Here is a 24,388-nt window from a genome sequence, read left to right on the forward strand (position 1 = left end):
GTATCAGCGATAAACTTCTCTGTGGCTAGAACTGTGTCACTCTTGTTTTTCAGAAAGTATACAAACACTGCACCAGAATAATCATCAGTGAATCCTATGACGTATTTGAATCCGTCCTTTGCAACTGGCTCTATAGGACCTGTTAAATCTGTGTGTACTAGTTCAAGTGGGTATTTTGCACGGGTGTCAGGCTCCCTGTTTCTACTCTGAGCAAATTTTCCTTGGATACAAATCTCACAATTCAGGTTGGACTTGTCAACCTTACCTTGGATCTTCATTCCATCTACTAGATTCTGTAGTTTCAAGACATTATCGTTATTACAATACCTAGGATTTCATGCCATGTCTGAATATCATAACAACCGTAACAACTGTCATCGCATTCCTTATAGGTGTTCAAATAGTAAAGCCTGTTGTATTTCTTTATAACAAATTTTGTACCATTCTTATGGATCAGAATACTGTCATCTTGTCTGAATTCAACAGACGCCCCATTTCTTGTTGCTGCTTCAACAGAGAAAATGTCTTGTGGATATGTGGGGATAAACAATGCGTTCTGTAGCAATGTCCTCCTTTGTCTTCCCTTACTGTCCATTAGGTACACCTCAGCGTCGCCTCTCTTGAGTGCTACACCGGAAGTTCTTTTCCCATCTGCCAACTCCATGTAGTGTTTCTCTGGCATAAACGAGGTGTCAAATCTTTTAGATTTCTTGATGTCTGTGATAATATGCGATGTTGCTCCTGTATCTACCATTAGGCTTTTTGTTTTGGGATTGCTTAACTGGTCTTCGCTTATTTTAAAAGCAAATGTTTGTTCTGTATCATCCACTACCTGCTTTACATTGTCTCGTGCTTTTCGTCTGCACAATGTCTCACTGTGATTGGAGCTCTTACAATAATTACACCACTGTGTTTTCCTTTTATTTATTCTGCATGGACATGCATTAGCTTTGTGACCTTTCTGATGACAACTGTAGCAGACAATGATGTCTTTCTCCCTTGTTGGTACAACAGGGGTGCTGATCTTCATTACATTATCAGTGCTTGTGCTGCTGTGATATTTTTCAGTGTCCTCAAAAATCCTTAACTGGGTTTTAAAGTCAGTAAACGTCATATCTTCTTTACCTTGTGTTATGTGGATTGCAAATGGTTTGAATGATTCAGGCAGGCCTTTAAGAATCATAGCCACTAATAGTCCATCACTGAGGGTCTCTCCTGCATTTCTAAGTGCTGTAATCGCTGTTTCTGTGCGTATGATATAGTCTGTGACACTTTCACATTCAGACTTCTGAAGAGATGTTAGTTCTGTGTATAAATTTATGATACGTGGCTTACCTTGGCCAGCATAATGATCTCTCAGGATTTTCAGCGCTTTTCTTCCATTATCAGTTGCTTCTCTCATTATAAGAGATAGACTTTTATCATCCAGGAATTGTATTAACTCAGCATAAGCTTCCTCATTCTTATTCCTATCTTGCACAGGGTCTGTTCCTTCTGATGGTTCCTGCAGGATTGTTTCTTTAAGATTCATCAAGCGCAGATGGCCTAGGAATTTTGTCTCCCACAGCTCATAGTTTTTCTCATCTCCATCGAAAAGCAGCCTGTTCCATCGGCTTGTTCCCTCTCTCCTGGGCCCATAACCTGTTGCCATTTTTTACTTAAGAGATAGGATAACCGGATTATAGCAGATCTTTGATGGAGGAAAAACTCACACAGGCACCATGCTTTAGTTTCCTCAGGAACACACACTGCAGTCTCTGCTGCCTCTTTTCTCTTTTTTTTTTCTTCTTAGTGAGTGCAACTTTATTTAAACACTTCCTGGTTAACAAACAGACAACATATTCATATGACTGTAGATCAATGGATAAGCTGTATAAGGGCATATAAACAAAATGTCATATATCTTAACATAAACGATCAACAAAAAATTTAACTTAGCGCTGCTTCCACATACTTAATCACATTTGCTAAATCATATACATCTATATACACTGCTCAAAAAAATCAAAGGAACATTTTGAAAACACATCAGATCTGAATGTTGAAAAAATATCATACAGGATATCTATACTGGTATGGACTGGGTAATGTGTTAGGATCTATACTGGTATGGACTGGGTAATGTGTTAGGATCCATACTGGTATGGACTGGGTAAGGTGTTAGGATGATATGGACTGGGCAATGTGTTAGGATCTATACTAGTAAGGACTGGGTAATGTGTTAGGATCTATACTGGTATGGACTGGGTAATGTGTTAGGATGATATGAAATGGGTAATGTGTTAGGATCTATACTGGTATGGACTGGGTAATGCATTAGGATCTCTACTGGTATGGACTGGGTAATGTGTTAGGATCTATACTGGTATGGACTGGGTAATGTGTTAGGATCTATACTGGTATGGACTGGGTAATGTGTTAGGAGCTATACTGGTATGGACTGGGTAATGTGTTAGGAAGGAAAGGATGCCACATCATTTGATGGAAATGAAAATTATCACCCTACAGAGGGCTGAGTTCAAAGACACTCCGAAATCAAAGTGAAAAAATGATGCAGCCGGCTAGTCCATTTTGCTGAAATTTAATTTCAGCAACTCAGAATGGTCCTCAGTAGTTTGTATGGCCCCCACATGCTTGTATGCATGCCTGACAACGTCGGTGCATGCTCCTAATGAGACAACGGATGGTGTCCTGGGGTATTTCCTCCCAGATCTGGACCAGGGCATCACTGAGCTCCTGAACAGACTGAGGTGCAACCTGGCGGCGTCGGATGGACTAAAACATAATGTCCCAAAGGTGTTCTATTGGATTTAGTTTAGGCGAGCGTGGGGGCCATTCACTGGTATCAATTCCTTCATTATTTAACGACTGGCTGCATACTCTCACCACATCAGGTCCAGAATTGTCATGCACCAGGAGGAACCCAGGACCCACAGCACCAGTGTAGGGTCTGACAATGGGCCCAAGGATTTCATCCTGATACCTAATGGCAGTCAGGGTGCCATTGTCTAGCCTGTAGAGGTCTGTGCATCCCTCCATGGATATGCCTCCCCAGACCATCACTGACCCGCCACCAAACCGGTTGTGCTGAATGATGTTACAGGCAGCATAATGTTCTCATGGCTTCTCCAGACCCTTTCACGTCTGTCACATGTGCTCAGGGTGAACCTGCTCTCATCTGTGAAAAGCACAGGGTGTCAATGGCAGAGCTGCCAATTCTGGTGTTCAATGGCAAATGCCAATCGAGCTTCACGGTGTCGGGCAGTGAGCACAGAGCCCACTAGAGGACGTCGGGCCCTCAGGCCACCCTCATGAAGTCTGTTTCTGATTGTTTGGTCAGAGACATTCACATCAGTGGCCTGCTGGAGGTCATTTTGTAGGGCTCTGGCAGTGCTCATCCTGTTCCTCCTTGCACAAAGGAGCAGATACTGGTCCTGCTGATGGGTTAAGGACCTTCTATGGCCCTGTCCAGCTCTCCTAGAGTAACTGCCGGTCTCCTGGAATCTCCTCCATGCTCCTGAGACTGTGCTGGGAGACACAGCAAACCTTCTGGCAATGACACGTATTGATGTGCCATCCTGGAGATGTTGGACTGCCTGTGCAACCTTTATAGGGTCCAGGTATCGCCTCATGCTACCAGTAATGACACCGATCCTAGCCAAATGAAAAACTAGTGAAAAACAGTCAGAAAAAAAGAGTAGGGAAACAAAAATTCAGTGGCATCCACCTGTAAAACTATTCCTGTTTTGGGGGCCAATCTCATTGTTGCCCATCTAGTGCACCTGTTGTTAATTTAATTAACACCAAAGCAGCTGAAACTGATTAACAACCCCCTCTGCTACTTACCTGACCAGATCAATATCCCAGGAGTTTAATTGACTTGATGCTGTACTCTGATTAAAAAGTGTTCCTTTAAATTTTTTGAGCAGTGTATATAAAGTGCCAGTGCATCAAATATATAAATATTCCATCAGTGCAAACAAAGTGTCAGTGTTGATGATTCTTTCCTGTGAAAATCCAAGGTGCAACTCTGTGCTCCCCTCCTGAATTCCCCACTCACCAACAGTATGATTCAAAAAGGCATTCCATAAGTCCTTTGGCAGATGGATGAATATGGCTTCTTCCTTCTCCTTTGCTTACAGGGCTCTGGGTGAGTGGCCAAAAAAACACTAATTTGTGTCCCGGCTGACAAGCTTACATAGCAGGAATCCACAGTCGAGAGGTCTTCGATAATATGTCCCAAAATTGGGTGTACCATGCTCAACAACAATGCTGTTGCATATTGAGTGTGTGGGGAGCACGGAGTGGCATCTTGGATTTTCACAAGAAAGAATCATCAACACCGGCACTTTGCACTGATGGACCATTTATATATTTGATGCACTGGCACTTTATATATATATATATATATAGATGTATATGAATTAGCAAATGTGATTAAAGAGGAGTTGCAGTCTGCTCACATAATTTGTAATAAAAACATCTTTGCCATTCTGAAGCTTCCCTCCAACCACTTTGCATTCTATTTTATATATACTGTAATTCTGTACTTGCCAAATATGCTGCATAAATCTCCCTCCACTGAGTCTGGCTGCAGCCATTTTAACTGTGGGCAGCTGAAGCTGCTGCCTGTTCCCTTCCTGGATTTACAAAGATACACAGAGGCACACAGACACATATATACAGACAGACACACTCCCCCCTCCCCCACCTCGGCTTGCCTGCACATTTCCCCTCTCTCAGTGAATACACATGGATCTCTGCAGTCTCCTTTTATCTCTGCCCTCATCCAGCCCCTCCCCAACTCTGCAACTCTCATTGGCTCTCCTATGACTCCCCCCTCCTCCCTTGCTGGCAAACTCTTAGGAGATTTGGAGAGAGAGGGCTATGCATGATGTCATTAACCTAGGCTAATTACCAGACAAGAAAGAGGAAGTGGGCTGTATAAGGCATTTACTGGCAGATAAAAAATGTTTTACTATCCAAAGTCAAAATACCAAGACCAGAAGATTTAATAGATGGAAAGATGAAAAAATTACTGAAGGTCCGCTTTAAGTAAGTGGAATTCAAATCTGTAAAGAAATGCGCACGCAACCTCGGGCAATAAAGCTTTAATAAAGGACAATAACACAGTACATTGGAATTGCACTCACACTTTTCCTTTAAGGCAATCGCTTTACAGCATTCTGTAGGACCTGTGGGACCTGAGGAAGGAGGCTCCGCCTCCAAAACGCAATGTCCGTAGCAACAGCAGAGGCAGTGCACCCGTGTCTTGAATCCCCCACCTCGCAGCTCCGTACAACTTGTGGCTCCGGCTTTGGCTGAGGCTCTCCTGAGGCGCCGTAGATCACGTCGGTATAGTGCGCAGGCGCACTAGAACCGGCATCCGGGCAACACAGGAAGTGAAGGAGAGCGGGGGTACAGCGGCGGCAGCCGCGGATGAGGAGACCGCAGAGTCACCATCTGGAGGGACGGGAGGAGCGAGTAGCTCCTGTTGGAATGCTGTAAAGCGATTGCCTTAAAGGAAAAGTGTGAGTGCAATTCCAATGTACTGTGTTATTGTCCTTTATTAAAGCTTTATTGCCCGAGGTTGCGTGCGCTTTTCTTTACAGATTTGAATTGTTTTAATCCGCCCCCCCCCCCAGTGGAGTGAGAGAGGAGCAGCAGCAACCAGGACATTTCAGCTAAAAAACATACAAACAAAGGAGGTGAACACATGGACAGCGCCATGGGCTGGTGAAGTTCTCCTCTTTGTACTTGTTGTATATCAGCATGTGCAGGATCTGTCCTTTTTGATTTTTAAGTAAGTGGAAGTAGCACTAAGTTTAATTTTTTGTTGAAGCCTTTTATTATATATGTTTAACTAAATTCAGATTGTGGTGTCTGCGAAAACTATATGGTTTCTATTATTTATTTATTTTTTTGATTATTCTACGAATGTTGTCTGGGTTTTTGATTGTGATGTATTGTTGTTGTTACTCCCTAAATGAATAAAAATAATTAAACCACTAAAGAGAATAGAGTGTGGAGTAAAGCAGCTCTCATATATGTATCTGAATTGTGTATTTAACTGTTTGCCTGGAGTTCAGCTTATGGGATTTACTAAAACTGGAGAGTGCAAAACCTGGTGCATCTCTTCATAGAAACCAATCAGCTTCCAGGTTTTACTGTCAAATCTTAATTGAAGAAGCTGAAGTTAGAAGCTGATTGGCTCAGAGCACAGCTGCACCAGATTCTGAGTTCTCCACTAATTCCCCCCCCCCCCCTTAATGCCACTACAAAAGTAGATTAAATCTTTATTTATTCCGATTTTTCCGATTTTTCTTCCTCCTTATATGCCGGGATTGTGTAATATTCCGCCATGTCCCTCGATTTCTGCCGCTGGATCTCCCGGTTGATCTGCGGTAGATACTCCTCCGAATCCTCCCGGATCTGGAAAATATTTACATAGAGGATAATGTACTCCATGCTGTATCTACGACATTCACTACAGAAATTTGACTATTTTTTTTTTTTAAGGCCCCTTTCACACATACGGTCCGTTCAGTTCATCAGTTCAGTTACGTAAAAATGTATCAGTTTTCCATCCGTTTTTCATCCGTTTTTCATCTGTTTTTTATCCGTTGTCATCCGTTTTTCGTCCGATCCATTTTTTGACGGATGAAAAATAGGGCATTCATCCATTCAAAAAAACGGACATTGACGGAAGCGGATGAAAACAGATGTTAACTGATGATGATCCGTTGTCATCCATTTTTACATAGAGATGCATTGTTGTCCGTTTTTCATCTGTCAACGGATGGATGAAAAACGGACAAACGGACAGCATGTGTGAAAGGGGCCTTAAGGTAGGAAACAGTTTTGATGAAAGTTGATTAAAAACCACCAAACTGCTACAGGCTTGTCTAGTGCCCAACATTCTGTCAAATTCAGACAATTGCAACTATTTTAACCCTTTTGTTGCCAGAGTTGTTTTTGCATTTCTTTTGTATACATTTTAAAAAACATAAGGACAAAAAAAAAAAATAAAAAAAACTCTATATAGGTGGGACTTTGTAGGCGACCAAACATCCAATTGTATTAAAAAATTGTAGAATATTTTAATCATATAAAAATAGAGATTTGGTGACTCAATTAAATCCATAGGTAATTGGGCAATAAACAATACAGATTGTGCACAGTATATACAATAAAATATATCACAGTTGCAATGAATGATCATCGGGATATGTAGAACATCAATAGAACAATTCCTCCAAAAAAAACATAATTTTTACAGTCCTACATGCAGGTACTTACCTCCTCTATATGCTGCTCTGCTTTTTATGTGTATACATTCTATCTATGCCAACTTTCCTATAATTCCCTCTATATATTGGGCGTTTGATATTTAATTTAAGATCGCTTTCAATTTTGTTTTCATCTATTTTGACATACATCAATTATGACTTATGACAGCCCCTTTATTCCTCCATCACACAGTGGGCTGCTGTCTCTTTTATTATCAGGGGCGTAACGACAGAGGTTGCAATTGCAACCGGGCCCCATGCTTCAGGGGGCCTGTGTGGCTCCCCTGTACACCTGGATAGGACGGGCGGCGGGGGGAACCATGTAGAAAAATCACTGTCCTCCTTTTTCCTCCTATAGCTGTAGATTCATAGTCAGTGACATTGTAAAAAAATAAAACAGAATGATAAAAAGTAATATAATTAAAATACCAGAAAATAAAAACTACTGATACCAGTGGGTGAACTTCCAGGATCGCAAAGGTCACACTTGCGACGGACCCTGGAATTCCACCACTGTGGGGAGGCCCCAAGATGGCAGGAAGGGGGCCCATTGCAGACCGTAATAAAGGGCCCCAGAACGAGAGTAAAGGGCCCCAGGATCAGTGGGAAGAGCCCCAGGCTTGAAGGGAAGGGCCCGGGGGGACCCTTCATGGTTTCTTGCACCGAGGCCCTGAAGGTTCTAGTTCCAGAACCAGTGAGTCAAAGGTTCTCCAAACTGTATGCAAAAAAGGAAAAGAAAGAGGCGCCTCTAAGTGCAAATTTATTCCATAAAATATGCACTCACATTGTGCGTATGCAGAAAACGTATGTAGTAAATCCTCCTGGGGAACTCCAAGATGGATCCGGTTTTAAAAGTCATCCATTCCGTGCTGCCAACTGGAGAGCCGGTCTCCTCTTCGCCGCAGCCTGAAGCGTCCGTGTGTTGAAAGCGAGGCTTGGTCGGCAGGGACAGCAGGAACATGTGGATGACGTCACTGGATTGCGACGCATTTCCGAGCGTGCGCGCTGCCGTAGGGCGGGCAGCCGAGCTCCTTCATCAAAGCTCCAGGCAAGGGATAACAACAAGAGGAATAGCTAGCCTTATAAACAATCGGAGGGGAAGTAAAAAGCGGAAGTGATAGATTCTTTTGAAATATATCAAGTTAAACAATGGAATGTGAAATTAGTACTACCAAAATAAGGCTGTGGTCAGATATTAAGAGAATGACAACAAGGATGAAAAATAAATGTGAAAAATAAAAAATAGTAAATAATAAATAAAAAATAGAAAATAAAAATAAAAATAAAAATAAAAATAAAATAAAATAAAATAAAATAAAAATAAAAATAAAAATAAAAATAAATAAAAATAAAAATTTAAAATAAAAATAAAAATAAAAAATAATAAAAATAAAAATAAAAATAAAAAATAAGCGCCCCTCATTAGATCACACTCCAATATCTGGTATCTCTCTAGGACTCAGAACCACAGAAATATTAACCATGATAATATTGGTAACAATACTCATTATAATCACAATATAAATAGAAATAATAATAATAAACATCACCATGGCACTAAAATCCTTACTGATTTGAATCTATTCTATAATAGGCATCCCCGCCATCCCATACTTCCATCCTCCCGTAATAATGACCCCTCCCAAATTCAATCCGCCTCACTGCCTGTCCCAAAGCCTGTTTCGAAAATTGTTTCTTCCCGTGATACATTAAGCCTACCATCTATACCCGAGACCACCAGCCAGTCATCAAAGATTGTGTCTACACTTCCCTCTAATAACAGTAATGCTCCTGTCCAATTATCCACTACTGCGATGCCCTGCGTTTCTTTAACCGCAGGTCATTCATCCACCATAGATAAACCTTCTGATCTCCATTCCTATGATAATCCTCATTTTTTAGGGATGAGTCCTCCTCGCTCCCAGTTCCACCTAAAAAGAAAGTACACAAAAGAGGATGCTGTGGAGGATGAAACAAACCCAAAAAAACTACACAAGTTCCGCAAACCATAAAAATCTATAATCTTTCTTCCCACATGCTGACAGATGAGGATATGTCTCTGCTGAGTCGGGGTCTAAATTTTGCTCCCACCAACAAACCAAATCCCTTTATACTGTTCAAGGATTTGAACAGATATATTAGGAATCTCACTTTGAAACGGTTCTTCAAAATGAAAGAAAAGAGCCACCATGACAAAGTTGCTACTGAAGTTTCCCCTCCGATGGCCCATTCCCCGGTTTTTGAGTTTGAAGGTAATCTGAATGACCTATTAGAGTTTTTTCCTCCTGGAGATGAAGCATTCAATATGCTTACCCAACATCTGGCTACCTCTCCTCCTATCATTCACTCTTCGCTTAAGCCTAAATCCACCTTTTTTCTGGTTCATGCTAAAAGTCCATATTTGGAAAGTTTTTATAGGGTAGTTTTTTGCGGATTTTGAGAAACTCTGCCAACACCACTCATCTGTTAGACCTTATATCAAAAACCTCACCAAATCCAAATCCTCAGCTCTCTTAGCACTAACACAGAATACTGACCTAGTTATTAAGTCAGCAGATAAAGGTGGAGGCATTGTGCTACAGGATCGTTCTGAATATGTGGCCGAAGCCAATAGATTATTATCTGATCTCTCTGTTTATAAGAAATTAACCAAAGATCCCATCGCCGAGTTCTCTACTAAAGCCGACAGGCTTATAAAATCTACTCTTGAGGATGGCATTATCAACAAAACAGAGGCCCAATTTCTCCGTAGAGATTTCTATTCCACCCCCTATTTCTACCATCTGCCTAAAGTGCACAAAAGGCTTACCAACCCCCCTGGCAGGCCTATAGTGGCTGCCATGGAGAGCATTACATCAGGGTTCAGCCAATATATAGACCAATTTTTACAGTCCATAGTACACCAACTACAATATTACATCAGAGATAGCCAACATTTACTTGAACTTCTGACCCCTTACACGTGGGAAACTTCATATGTTTGGCTTTCTCTAGATGTAAATTCCTTATACATCTCTATCCCTCATGCGTTTGGGCTGAGGGCTCTAGAATTTTTTCTTGCAGGAGAGCCATTAATTAATGCCAGACAGGCGGCCTTCATTTTGGAGGCGACTGAATTTTGTTTGACCCACAATTATTTTGAATTTGATAAACAGTTTTATTTGCAATTGCGGGGCACTGCGGTGGGCGCAAATTTTGCGCCATCATACGCGAACCTGGCAATGGGCTATTGGGAAAATAATTTTATTTGGCATGGTAACCCGTTTTCCGCCCATTTAGTATTTTTTGGCAGATATATAGATGACATTATCGTCATATGGGATGGACCCACCAGTCTCATTGACGATTTTGTCACCTATTGCAATAGTAACCCCTATGACCTTTCTTTCACTTCAGTCTTAGGTACCAACTCTTTGGCTTTTCTGGACTTGGAGTTATATAATCTAGGAGAAAGGATCTGTGCAAAAAATTACACAAAACCCACAGTGGGCAACTCCTTTCTCCATTTCGACAGTTGTCATTTCTCTAAATGGATCACCAACATCCCTAAAGGCCAATTTTGTAGGCTCAGTAAAAATTGTACTTTAGAGTCTGATTATATTGACCAAGGGTCCACTATGAAAAGAAAATTTCTAGACAAAGCCTACCCGGAACCCTTGGTTAACCAAGCTTTCGAATTATACAAAGGAAAAAATCCCCCAAAAAGGAGTTCGTCTCCATTGGATCCCACTATTAGATTTACGACAACTTACCATTTCCAACACAAAAAGATGGAACAAATTCTGGCCAAACACTGGGGCATCTTACGAGAAGATCCTCACCTAAAAACAGTGATTTCTAATAAACCTAAGGTGACATACCGAAAAGCCCCCAGTCTAAAAAACAAAATGGCCCCTAGTAAATTAAAATCTAATACTGTGATTACCAACATACCTATCCTCATTCCCCTGAAAGGAATGTTTCAATGTAGAAAAGTGCTGTGCAAAATGTGTTCTTTTGTTCAGCATGGTCAAACTTCTTTTCATACTAAGGGGAAAGTTTTTCAGTTAAGTGAATTTTTCAATTGCTGATCTGATTTTGTTGTATATGGTTTATCCTGCACATGTGGACCTATCTATGTTGGTCGCACCATTAGAGCGATTCGACAAGGATTCGGTGAACATAGACGTTCCATTGAATCTGGAAAAGACAAACGTAGTGTCCCCTGACATTTTGCTGAGGCCCACCAGGGGTCCACTGTCAGCCTCACTGTGTGGGTCATTGAGCAAATGCCCAGGACCCTCACTGGAGCTGAACGGTTTAAAAGATTATGCGCCAGGGAAACATATTGGATTTATTCCCTGGACGCCCTTTCGCCTGGTGGCCTCAACGAGGGTATTGAAATTGCCACTATCATGTGAGTTTCCCTTATTTATCTTTTTTTTTTTAATTCCCCCCCCTCCCTCCCCTTTTTCTTTTTTCCTTTTTCTTTTTTCTTTTTTCTCCCTTTTTTTCCCTCCTTTCTCTTCCACAAAGGATGTCCTAGTGCTTAATAATTTATGTGGTGCTGTGTGCATATTTTGCTGTCACATATATGGAATATGGATAAGATTCCTACCTACAATATGGTCCAAGTATATGGACACACTAATGTGTTCTTATACATGTCAATTTTTATCAATTTTTATATATTTTGATATTATCAATTTTTATATATCTGATATGATTGTTTTTAAATGTCATATACTCATTATCTTCATCATATCTACTGTCCATCCATTCCTCATCACCCCCAATTCATTTTCTCATCACTTATTCATTTCCACTCTAATTTTTATATTTATCTTTATTTTTAATTTTAATTTAATTTTTATTTTTATTTTAAATTTTTATTATTTTTTATTTTTATTTTTAATTTTAATTTTTATTTATTTTTATTTTATTTTATTTTATTTCTAATTTTATTTTTATTTTTATTTTCTATTTTTTATTTATTATTTACTATTTTTTATTTTTCACATTTATTTTTCATCCTTGTTGTCATTCTCTTAATTCTGACCACAGCCTTATTTTGGTAGTACTAATTTCACATTCCATTGTTTAACTTGATATATTTCAAAAGAATCTATCACTTCCGCTTTTTACTTCCCCTCCGATTGTTTATAAGGCTAGCTATTCCTCTTGTTGTTATCCCTTGCCTGGAGCTTTGATGAAGGAGCTCGGCTGCCCGCCCTACGGCAGCGCGCACGCTCGGAAACGCGTCGCAATCCAGTGACGTCATCCACATGTTCCTGCTGTCCCTGCCGACCAAGCCTCGCTTTCAACACACGGACGCTTCCTCTCCTGCTTCGCTGCTCACTGCAGGCTGCGGCGAAGAGGAGACCGGCTCTCCGGTTGGCAGCATGGAATGGATGACTTTTAAAACCGGATCCATCTTGGAGTTCCCCAGGAGGATTTACTACATACGTTTTCTGCATACGCACAATGTGAGTGCATATTTTATGGAATACATTTGGTTGTTTTAGTCTGCACTTAGAGGCGCCTCTTTCTTTTCCTTTTTAGCCAGTAATATTAGACCCTTCTCAACAACAGATCCACCACAGCAAAAATTTACCCCCTAGCAACATAAGATCCACCCCAAGCAACAAGAGATCCTCCACCAGCAACAGTAGACGTCCCGAGCAACAATAGACTTCCCCAGCAACAATAGACCCCCCTGCAAAAACAAAAAGATCCCCCTGCATTAACAATCGACCCTCCAGCAGCCAGCAATATTAGACCCCCCTCAACATCAGATCCACCCTAGCAACATAAGATCCACCCCCAGCAACAAGAGATCCCCCACCAGCAATAATAGAGTTCCAAAGCAACAATAGACCCCCCTGCAAAAATAGATCCCCTCCAACAACAATAGACCTTCCAGCAGCCAACAATAATAGACCCCTCTCTCAACAGTACATCCATCCTATCAAAAATGGACACTCCAGCAACGTAATACCCATCCCCAGCAACAATAGATCCCCCACAAGAAACAGAAGACCTCCCTAGCAAAAATGGGCCTCCCCTCTGAAAAAATAGATCCCCTCCAGCAACAATAGATTTCCCAGCAGCCAGCATGTCACGTACCAGGTTGTAGGCCGAAGTGCTGAGAGAGCTGCCCTTGTGGTAGTACAGGGAATGCAGTGCCCAAATAAGCACGGGCTGCCAGTTGTGGAAGTCTGTAGAGTGGATCACCAGATTGTAGCAGGAACAAGCAGGATGTGCTGCAGGGCAGGTGTCCTTAAGCTGTGCTTAGGCGTATCTTGACAGAAGACACGGGTAGACAGGTAATAACAGAGTCCATGAGCCAAGCCGAGGTCCAACACAGTGAATCAAGCAGAAGCGAAGTCAGTAGTGCCATGGATCAGATCCAGGAATCAAGATGAGACAGGCTAAAGGCAAGTTGGGTCGGTAATGGGAAATCCAGATGAGAATACACAGAGGCACAGGAACACGGGGGGGGGGGGGTTGTCTAACGATCATCCATCAATCTGATGAACACAGCAGCAGTCTTTTATAGGCCAGTGCCATTGGGCATTAGCGTCTGTCATGCTATGAGCGCGCCATTGTGCTTGTGCATTCTTCGATTTGGAACACCGCGCACCTGCGTGCGTCAATGCGCACGGGATTGTGCCTGATGCAGCCATGCAGTATTGGCAGAATTTCCAGCTCTCATTTGACAATTCTCCTGACACAGCATCAATAGACCCTCCAGCACACCCCAGCCCCCACTTGCCATTACATACATTCAGTTCTAGAGGTTCCAGAACTGCGTTCCCCCACGTTCCTGCTACAAAAAAAATGGCCTGTGTATGGGACTGATATATGCATTTGCCTTTGTGCATAAGCACGGGGAGATGGGGGGTGCTTTAAACTTTTTTTAAATTATTTTTTATTAAAAATATTTTTAATGATAGGGGAAGGGTGTAGCTTGGAATATTTACTCACTTCTGATTGGGAATTTATATTACTGATTAGCTAATTGTTTGCACAGCTAGTATGCTAACCTGTCCACCAGATGGCACTCTTAGACTAGAAAGCTCTGTATTATATCTTCTTCGAATAGAATTAGATTTTATTTGATTCAATCTTATAGTGAATAAAATAGTTTTATTTCTAGATTAATTTAAATATTTCACTTTACTTAGAGGGTATATAGACAAATTCCTGGGGTGTGTGGCAATATTTGTGATCTTAATCTGTGGTGTATTATCATCTAGATCCTGTAACATTGGCTAAAGAGGTGTTATTTTATCCAGCAATCCATGTGAAAATATTAATGATTCCCCCTTAAAAATATTTAGTATACATTTTGCATCTTATTCCTGAAAACATATAGATTATAAAACACACATATTACGTATGATAAGGATTATAGTAAACATAGATATGATAATATTCTTATTATGGGCATTCAGTTCACCAGAGCTTCACAGGTTGCCACTGAAGTCCTCTTCCACTCCTCCATGGTGACATCACAGAGCTGGTGGATGTTAGAGACCTTGCGCTCCTCCACCTTCTGTTTGAGGATGCCCCACAGAGGCTAAATAGGGTTTAGGTCTGGAGACATGCTTGGTCAGTCCATCACCTTTACCCTCAGCTTCTTTAGCAAGGCAGTGGTCGTCTTGGAGGTTTGTTTGGGGTCGTTATCATGTTAGAATACTGCCCTGTGGCCCAGTCTCTGAAGGGAGGGGATCATGCTCTGCTTCAGTATGTCACAGTACATGTTGGCATTCAATGAACGGTAGCTCCGCAGTGTCGGCAGCACTCATGCAGCCCCAGACCATGACACTCCCACCACCATGCTTGACTGTAGGCAAGACGCACTTGTCTTTGTACTCCTCACCTGGTTACCGCCACACACGCTTGACACCATCTGAACAAAATAAGTTTATCTTGGTCCCATCAGACCACAGCACATGGTTCCAGTAATCCATGTCCTTAGTCTGCTTGTCTTCAGCAAACTGTTTGCTGGCTTTCTTATGCATCATCTTTAGAAGAGGCTTCCTTCTGGGACGACAGCCATGCAGACCAATTTGATGCAGTGTGCGGCGTATGGTCTGAGCACTGACAGGCTGACCCCCCACCCCTTCAACCTCTGCAGCAATGCTGGTAGGACTCATACGTCTATTTCCCAAAGACAACCTCTGGATATGACGCTGAGCATGTGCACTCAACTTCTTTGGTCCACCAAGGGAAGGCCTGTTCTGACTGGAACCTGTCCTGTTCAACCGCTGTATGGTGTTGGCCATCGTGCTGCAGCTCAGTTTCAGGGTCTTGGCAATCTTCTTATAGCCTAGGCCATCTTTATGTAGAGCAACAATTATTTTTTTCAGATCCTCAGAGAGTTCTTTGCCATGAGGTGCCATGTTAAACTTCCAGTGACCAGTATGAGAGAGTGAGAGCGATAACACCAAATTTAACACACCTGCTCCCCATTCACACCTGAGACCTTGTAACACTAACGAGTCACATGACACCGGGGAGGGAAAATGGCTAATTGGGCTCAATTTGGACATTTTGACTTAGGGGTGTACTCACTTTTGTTGCCAGCGGTTTAGACATTAATGGCTGTGTGTTGAGTTATTTTGAGGGGACAGCAAATTGACACTGTTATACAAGCTGTACACTCACTACTTTATATTGTAGCAAAGTGTCATTTCTTCAGTGTTGTCACATGAAAAGATATAATAACATATTTACAAAAAATGTGAGGGGTGTACTCACTTTTGTGAGATACTGTATATAAAGGGAAAGGGCATTCAGCCTTTATAGTCTTTTCCAAAAGTCCCAAATCTTTTATCTTATTAAATAATGAAATGAACCTATCTCACTTGCCCTTGATTCTTCTCTGGATTAACTTACTTTGTAGCACAGTCCCAGAATGTTTCCTTCTCTTGTGTAATCTTCTAACAATGTATGATTCTCACATTTCAACTGCTTGTTTTGTGGGCAATCAGAAAGCCTCATACTCACCCGATCTTCTGCTCCAGTGGTAAACGGTGCCCCCCCACGATGCAGCGGGTGGACTGTTCCTGATGCCATCACGTCCAGAGTAGGTCTATTGGCTTGATGACGTCAGGAACAGTCCATCGCACAAGGCTGCTAGACCACGGGGGGGGGGGGGGGGGAGGGGGGACTGCAGGAGCCATAGGGACCGGTCTGATGTTGGGAGGATCAGAGAATTAGGTAAGTATATCTTCTGTTTGATATTGCACATAAAACTAGCAGAGATGTATAGTAACTAAGTAGAACTACTTCACTACTGTACTTTCCTAGAGTCAAATTTTTTTCTCCTACTTCCACTTTTACTTCACTACATTTTTTCAATGATTTCAATACTTCTACTCCGATATGTTTTTTTTTGTGCTGCATAATTACTTGTTACTATTATAAAAATTACCACTGCCAGAAGAGTAGATGGCAGGTTTCATGAAGCTCAAAACATGTGTATTATCAGCGCATACAAAAATAAATGCTACTGTATGTATAAATAAAAGCTGCATTTGAAATAATAAAAAACAATATGATGTTCAAACTTTTGACTTCTTTCTTTAATAACTACATAACACAGTACTTGTACTTTTACTTTCAGTACTTGAGTAGCAAAATTAAAAAAAACTACTTGCAATACTTAAGTACAAAAAATGTTGAATACTTTAGTACTTCTACTCAAGTCACTTTTTGATCGAGCACTTCCACTTCTACTCAAGTCACTTTTTGATCGAGCACTTGTACTTTTACTCAAGTATGGGTTTCGGGTACTTTATACAACTCTGAAAACTAGAACCATAAAAACTCAAAAGTTAAAAGAATACAAAAGATATGTGCGGTCATAAATTGTCTAAGGGGGAGCACGAGTGGAGACACCGGCACATTGCACGAATGTCAAAAAGATTTATGACAGCACATATTTTTTATATATATATATTTTTTGAACTTTTGAGTTTTTATGGTTCTAGTTTTTTGTACAATATAAAAATGAAGGACTTTATCGCATTGTTTGTATGCACGTGTGTTTTTTTCACCATTATTGGTTCAAAGCAAATGTTTTATGTTTTTTATGTACTGTGTTTTTTTGTGATTTAGCACCTGATTTTGGCATATGATTCATATATAGCACATATTTTATTTTATTATTATGAGCCACAAAGAGTTTTAGCTACACAACGAGCATACCCAGCACAAGCAGCGCCACACCAACTGACATTTCCTATCATAAGTCTACCTAAGTAGTTGTTTAGTCCCTTTCACACTTGTGTAATTTGTCATGCAACTTTGGACATCAGAGCTGTACGACACGTCGTTCCCCATGTTTTCCAATGATACCCATTCATATATGTGCAACTTAACCACTTTAACACTGCTCACGTTGATGCTACTGCTGCAACGCGGCAGCCCTGGGTCTGGCGACGTAGACCTACGTCGCTGGATTCCCCCCTCCCTCGGCGGCGCGCGCGGCGCTGCAGGCTCACTCCCACTTTGTTTAGACACAGCGGGAATCGGGCCAGGGGAGGAGCGGTGGTGATCACCGTCTCTCTTCCCCAATCGTCGGGGAAAGACTGAAGAAATCCGCCCACTTGTGTAAACATAGCGTGCAGATCTCCTCTGTGACAGGCAGGGACAGATCACAGGATTCTGCATAGCTGAACCTGCGATCTGTGTCTGTGTCACACAACCCCCTCCCCCCACACATGTCAGTAAGCATGAGAACCAATCTCCTCTATTTTGCTCCTGCAGCTACAGGAGGAAAAAGGAGGACAGTGATTTCTCTGCATGATGCCCCCGCCCCCCCTCCTATCCAGGTGTACAGGGGAGCCACACAGGCCCTGGAGCATGGAGCCCGGTTGCAAGTGCAACCCCCGCAATCCCTGTAGTTACGCCCCTGAGTTGCAGCAACTTCAAAGTAGTTCATGCACTACCCTAGTCCAACTTTCATGCAATTTCAGGTCCATAAACTTCAGTGTAAACCCTCAGAAGTTGCATGAAAGTCATACCTGAATGTTACACAATGCAACTTGTGTGCAACAGTTGTCCATTAAAACTGGTCAAAACCACAGTCGTATCCAAGTTGCATCCATCCAAAGTTGCATCAAAGTTGCACCAAAGTAGCACTCTAAAGTCGGCGCAACTTTGGAGTCATACAAGCGTGAAACGGGCCTTAAGTGGAGGCAGCAGCTTTTTTTCCCTATTAACCACCTCCTTCCCAGGCCTATTCAGACACTTTGCTCCTACATGTGAAAATCTACTTTTTTTTTGCTAGAAAATTACTTAGAACCCCCAAAAAGTATATGGTTTTTTTTTTTTTTTTTTTAGCAGAGACCCTATAGAATGAAATGGTGTGTGTTGCAATTTTTTATGTCATACGGGATTTGCGCAGCGGTTTTTCAAACGCTATTTTTTTTTTGGAAAAAATAAACACATTCACAAATAAAAAAAAACAAACAAAAAAAAAAAACAGTAAAGTTAGCCCATTTTTTTTGTATAATACCAAAGATGATGTTACGTCGAGTAAATAGATACCTAACATGCCACGCTTTAAAATTGTGTCTGCATCACTTGGAAATGCTGAATTTTATTATTAGGGTTGAGCGAACACGGACTGTATTATTCGTGTTCGTACCGAATAATTGGATTTTTGTTACCCGAACACGGACCCGAAAACTTTACTGTATATTCGGGTAAAAATCTGTGTTCGGTCGTTTTATTTCCGGGTTTTGCATGCTTTGGCGCGCTTTTCATGGCGGGCTTTCAACAGCCAATCAACAAGTGTTTAACTGGTGTGCCTAAGCCATCCCAGCCATGCCTACAAATGTATCAGTAGCTGTGATTGGTCGTCTGAAGCATGTGACCAAGTCTTTATAAGTTCGAGGCAGCGCCGCTGCGGCATCATTCTGCTGTTTAGTTCAGGGAGAGAGCACACATCAACGTGCTGGCTGCTGATTAGGGACAGACAGGAAAAAAAAAACATTTGTGTCCGGATAGAATTGAGGGACAGGTCGGAGTGTGTTAGGCAGGGCGAGTTGTAGGCATTTTAGGGAGAGAGTCTGCTGATTTTTAGAGTCAGACAGTGTGTTCTACAAACTACAATCGATATTGCTGTGTGGGGTGGGGTTTGCAGTGACCGATCTACGATCTTAGCAATCCTTTTAGGGACAGAGTCTGCTGATTTTTAGGGTCAGACAGTGTGTTCTACAAACTACAATCGATATTGCTGTGTGGTGTGGGATAGGAGATAGGCAGGTGTCAGTGGTCCACATCCATTTTGCTGTGTGTGGGCTGCAGTCAACACAATCTTTTTGGGGTGCAGTGAACACAATCTTTTTGGGGTACAGTGAACACAATCTTTTTGGGGTGCAATGAACACAATCTTTTTGGGGTGCAGTGAACACAATTTTTTTTGCCCACTGAGGAGGAGGGAGAAATTTTTTTTCTATCAGGCACTGTGTGCAGCATTTTTCCTTCAGCTGTGCTGTGCTGAGTGACTGATCATACACTGCTGTGTTCAGTTCACATGCTAATATTGAGTGGTTTCAAAAATCATACACTTTTTTTCTATTCCACTATTCAATATACAGCCTTGGGTTAAAAAAAAATTAAATTGTGGCCTGCAGCAGAGCTGATTGATATTTGGGGTTTTTGGGGTTCATCTCATACTTCTGAAGATTTGAGGGTGCTGCCTGTTCCATACTCCTCCCTACTCCTCATCCTGCCTTTAGGGGTACAAACAATAGTAATTGGGGCCTAGTGTGCTTTTGTACGTGTGAGATACATACACTTTTTTTGATCATATTTCCTATTCCGCTATTCAATAAAAACCTTTGGGGATCAATTAAATTGCGGGATAGTCTGTGTTGGTACGTGTGAGATCCACCTTTCCAAGTTTTTGGGGTTCATCTCATACTTCTGAAGATTTGAGGGTGATGCCTGTTCCATACTCCTCCTACTCCTCATTCAGCCTTTTAGGGGTACAAACAATAGTAATTGGGGCCTAGTGTGGTTGTGTACGTGTGAGATACATACACTTTTTTTGATCATATTTCCTATTCCGCTATTCAATAAAAACCTTTGGGGATCAATTAAATTGCGAGATAGTCTGTGTTGGTACGTGTGAGATCCACCTTTCCAAGTTTTTGGGGTTCATCTCATACTTCTGAAGATTTGAGGGTGCTGCCTGTTCCATACTCCTCCTACTCCTCCTCCTGCCTTTAGGGGTACAAACAATAGTAATTGGGGCCTAGTGTGCTTCTGTACGTGTGAGATACATACACTTATTTTGATCATATTTCCTATTCCGCTATTCAATAAAAACCTTTGGGGATCAATTAAATTGCGGGATAGTCTGTGTTGGTACGTGTGAGATCCACCTTTCCAAGTTTTTGGGGTTCATCTCATACTTCTGAAGATTTGAGGGTGCTGCCTGTTCCATACTCCTCCTACTCCTCATTCAGCCTTTTAGGGGTACAAATAATAGTAATTGGGGCCTAGTGTGGTTTTGTACGTGTGAGATACATACACTTTTTTGATCATATTTCCTATTCCGCTATTCAATAAAAACCTTTGGGGATCAATTAAATTGCGGGATAGTCTGTGTTGGTACGTGTGAGATCCACCTTTCCAAGTTTTTGGGGTTCATCTCATACTTCTGAAGATTTGAGGGTGCTGCCTGTTCCATACTCCTCCTACTCCTCATCCTGCCTTTAGGGGTACAAACAATAGTAATTGGGGCCTAGTGTGCTTCTGTACGTGTGAGATACATACACTTTTTTTGATCATATTTCCTATTCCGCTATTCAATAAAAACCTTTGGGGATCAATTAAATTGCGGGATAGTCTGTGTTGGTACGTGTGAGATCCACCTTTCCAAGTTTTTGGGGTTCATCTCATACTTCTGAAGATTTGAGGGTGCTGCCTGTTCCATACTCCTCCTACTCCTCATTCAGCCTTTTAGGGGTACAAACAATAGTAATTGGGGCCTAGTGTGGTTTTGTACGTGTGAGATACATACACTTTTTTTGATCATATTTCCTATTCCGCTATTCAATAAAAACCTTTGGGGATCAATTAAATTGCGGGATAGTTTGTGTTGGTATGTGTGAGATCCACCTTTCCAAGTTTTTGGGGTTCATCTCATACTTCTGAAGATTTGAGGGTGCTGCCTGTTCCATACTCCTCCTACTCCTCATTCAGCCTTTTAGGGGTACAAACAATAGTAATTGGGGCCTAGTGTGGTTTTGTACGTGTGAGATACATACACTTTTTTTGATCATATTTCCTATTCCGCTATTCAATAAAAACCTTTGGGGATCAATTAAATTGTGGGATAGTTTGTGTTTGTACGTGTGAGATCCACCTTTCCAAGTTTTTGGGGTTCATCTCATACTTCTGAAGATTTGAGGGTGCTGCCTGTTCCATACTCCTCCTACTCCTCATTCAGCCTTTTAGGGGTACAAACAATAGTAATTGGGGCCTAGTGTGGTTTTGGATGTGTGAGATACATACACTTTTTTTGATCATATTTCCTATTCCGCTATTTAATAAAAACCTTTGGTGATCAATTAAATTGCGGGATAGTTTGTGTTGGTACGTGTGAGATCCACCTTTCCAAGTTTTTGGGGTTCATCTCATACTTCTGAAGATTTGAGGGTGCTGCCTGTTCCAAACTCCTCCTACTCCTCATCCAGCCTTTTAGGGGTACAAACAATAGTAATTGGGGCCTAGTGTGCTTCTGTACGTGTGAGATACATACACTTTTTTTGATCATATTTCCTATTCCGCTATTCAATAAAAACCTTTGGGGATCAATTAAATTGCGGGATAGTCTGTGTTGGTACGTGTGAGATCCACCTTTCCAAGTTTTTGGGGTTCATCTCATACTTCTGAAGATTTGAGGGTGCTGCCTGTTCCATACTCCTCCTACTCCTCGTTCAGCCTTTTAGGGGTACAAACAATAGTAATTGGGGCCTAGTGTGGTTTTGTACGTGTGAGATACATACACTTTTTTTGATCATATTTTCTATTCCGCTATTTAATCAAAACTTTTGGGTATAAACAATTAAATTGCGGGATAGTCTGTGTCGGTACATGTGAGATACACCTTTCCAATTTTTGGGGTGCATCTCATACTGCCGAGGATTTGAGGGTGCTTCAGTCTGCCTCCTGCCTGTTCCGAACTCCTCCTACTCCTCATCCTGCCTTTAGGGTACAAAAAATTGTAATCGGGGCCTAGATTGTGTTTGTACGTGTGAGATACACCGTTTTGTAAAATTTGTCCTATTCCGCTATTCAATATACACCCTGTTTGAGTGTAAAAAATTAAATTGCGGGATAGTCTGTATCGGTACATGTGAGATACACCTTTTTAAATTTGTTTGGCGCATCTCCTTCTACCGCCGAGGATTGCAGGGCACTTCAGTTTGGCTCCTGTTCCCAACTCCTCCTACTCCTCTTCCTCATCCTGCCTTTAGGGTACAAAAAATTGTAATCGGGGCCTAGTCTGTGTTTGTACGTGTGAGATACACCGTATTATAAAATTTTTCCTATTCCGCTATTCAATATACACCCTTTTGGAGTGTAAGAAAATTAAATTACGGCATAGTCTGTATCGGTACGTGTGAGATACACCTTTTAAATTTGTTTGGCGCATCTCCTTCCACCGCCAAGGATTGCAGGGCGCTTCAGTTTGCCTCCTGTTCCCAACTCCTCCTACTCCTCTTCCTCATCCTCCCTTTAGGGTACAAAAAATTTTAATCGGGGCCTAGTCTGTGTTTGTACGTGTGAGATACACCGTTTTTTTATCCTTTTTCCTATTCCGCTATTCAATATACACCCTTTTGGGGTAAAAAACATTAAATTGCGGCATAGTTTGCATATTTGACTGTCAGATACACCCGTGCGTTACTGTTGTTGTTTTGTTCCGCTATTCAATAAACACCTTTCTAGGGCAAGATCATAAATGACAGAAATATGAGGAGACCGTCAAATAGGGGCCGTGGCCTGGGTCGTGGTGCTGCTGGTAGAGCTCCTGTTGCAAGGAGAGGACGTGGTCGATCTGTGCCAGCTACACGCACAAGTGAAACACCTTCCACAAGTGTGAGTAGGCGACAGAACCTGCAGCAGTATTTGGTAGGGCATAATGCGCCTCTAGACGTGATGAGGTCTGAAGAAGTACAGGCGATAGTAGATTGGGTTGCTGACAGTGCCTCCAGTTCCTTCACATTGTCTCCCACCCAGTCTACTGCAGAAAGGTCAGAGTTGGCACCTGCAGCCAATGTCCAACCGTCTTTCACCTCACCCCCTTGGAAATCAGGCAAGCAGTCTGAGCCCCAATCCATACAGCAGTCTCTTCTTCCTTTTGAGGACTCTGTCAGCAGGGTTGCCCAGGGCCATCCACCTAGCCCTGCCCCAGAAGTTGAAGAGATTGAGTGCAGCGATGCCCAACCACTTATTTTTCAAGATGAGTACATGCAAGGACCATCGCAGCACGTCTCCGATGATGACGAAACGCAGGTGCCAACTGCTGCGGCGTTCAGCATTGTGGAGACCGACAAGGAGGGCAGGGGTGAAGACTGGGTGGAAGATGATGTGGAGGACGATGAGGTCCTCGACCCCACATGGAATGAACGTCATGCAGGTGACCTGAGTAGTTTGGAGGAAGAGGCGGTGGTCGCACAGAGCCACCAGCACAGCAGAAGAGGGAGCAGGGTGCAGAAGCGGAGCGGCCGTGCCCTTGACACTACGCCCGCTACTGCCCTACGCAGCAAGGGAACGAGCGCACCAAAGTCAGCTCAAAAGAGTTCTCTAGCGTGGAAGTTCTTTAGAAAATGTGCTGATGACAGGACACGAGTGGTTTGCACCCTGTGCAATCAGAGCCTGAAGCGAGGCATAAACCTTCTCAACCTGAGCACAACCTGCATGATCAGGCATCTAAGTGCAAAGCACGAGCTGCAGTGGAGTAGACACCTTCAAAACCAAGAAACGTCTCTGGCTCATCCTGCTTCCTCTTCTGCTGCAGTCTCGGCCGCTCCAGCCACATCTGTAGTGATACCGGCACCTGCCACCCCGCAAACAGAGGATCTGTC

At 42.1% G+C, this 24,388-nt stretch overlaps 1 protein-coding gene across 1 annotated transcript in view; it reads right to left on the bottom strand.

Annotated features, from left to right (window-relative positions):
* Window positions 1–6,300: 6,300 nt before the first annotated feature.
* Window positions 6,301–24,388, bottom strand: part of LOC309550539 (uncharacterized protein) — a gene marked incomplete at both ends in the record, with an annotated part of 1,004,737 nt that continues 986,649 nt past the window's right edge. Inside the window, one exon of the mRNA XM_082250895.1 lies at window positions 6,301–6,432. Coding sequence (XP_082107021.1) covers window positions 6,301–6,432 — 132 coding nt within the window. The remainder of the gene's footprint in view (window positions 6,433–24,388) is intronic.

The sequence above is a fragment of the Pelophylax lessonae genome (genome assembly GCF_965119305.1).
Source record: "Pelophylax lessonae genome assembly, chromosome: 1".
NCBI lineage: Eukaryota > Metazoa > Chordata > Amphibia > Anura > Ranidae > Pelophylax > Pelophylax lessonae.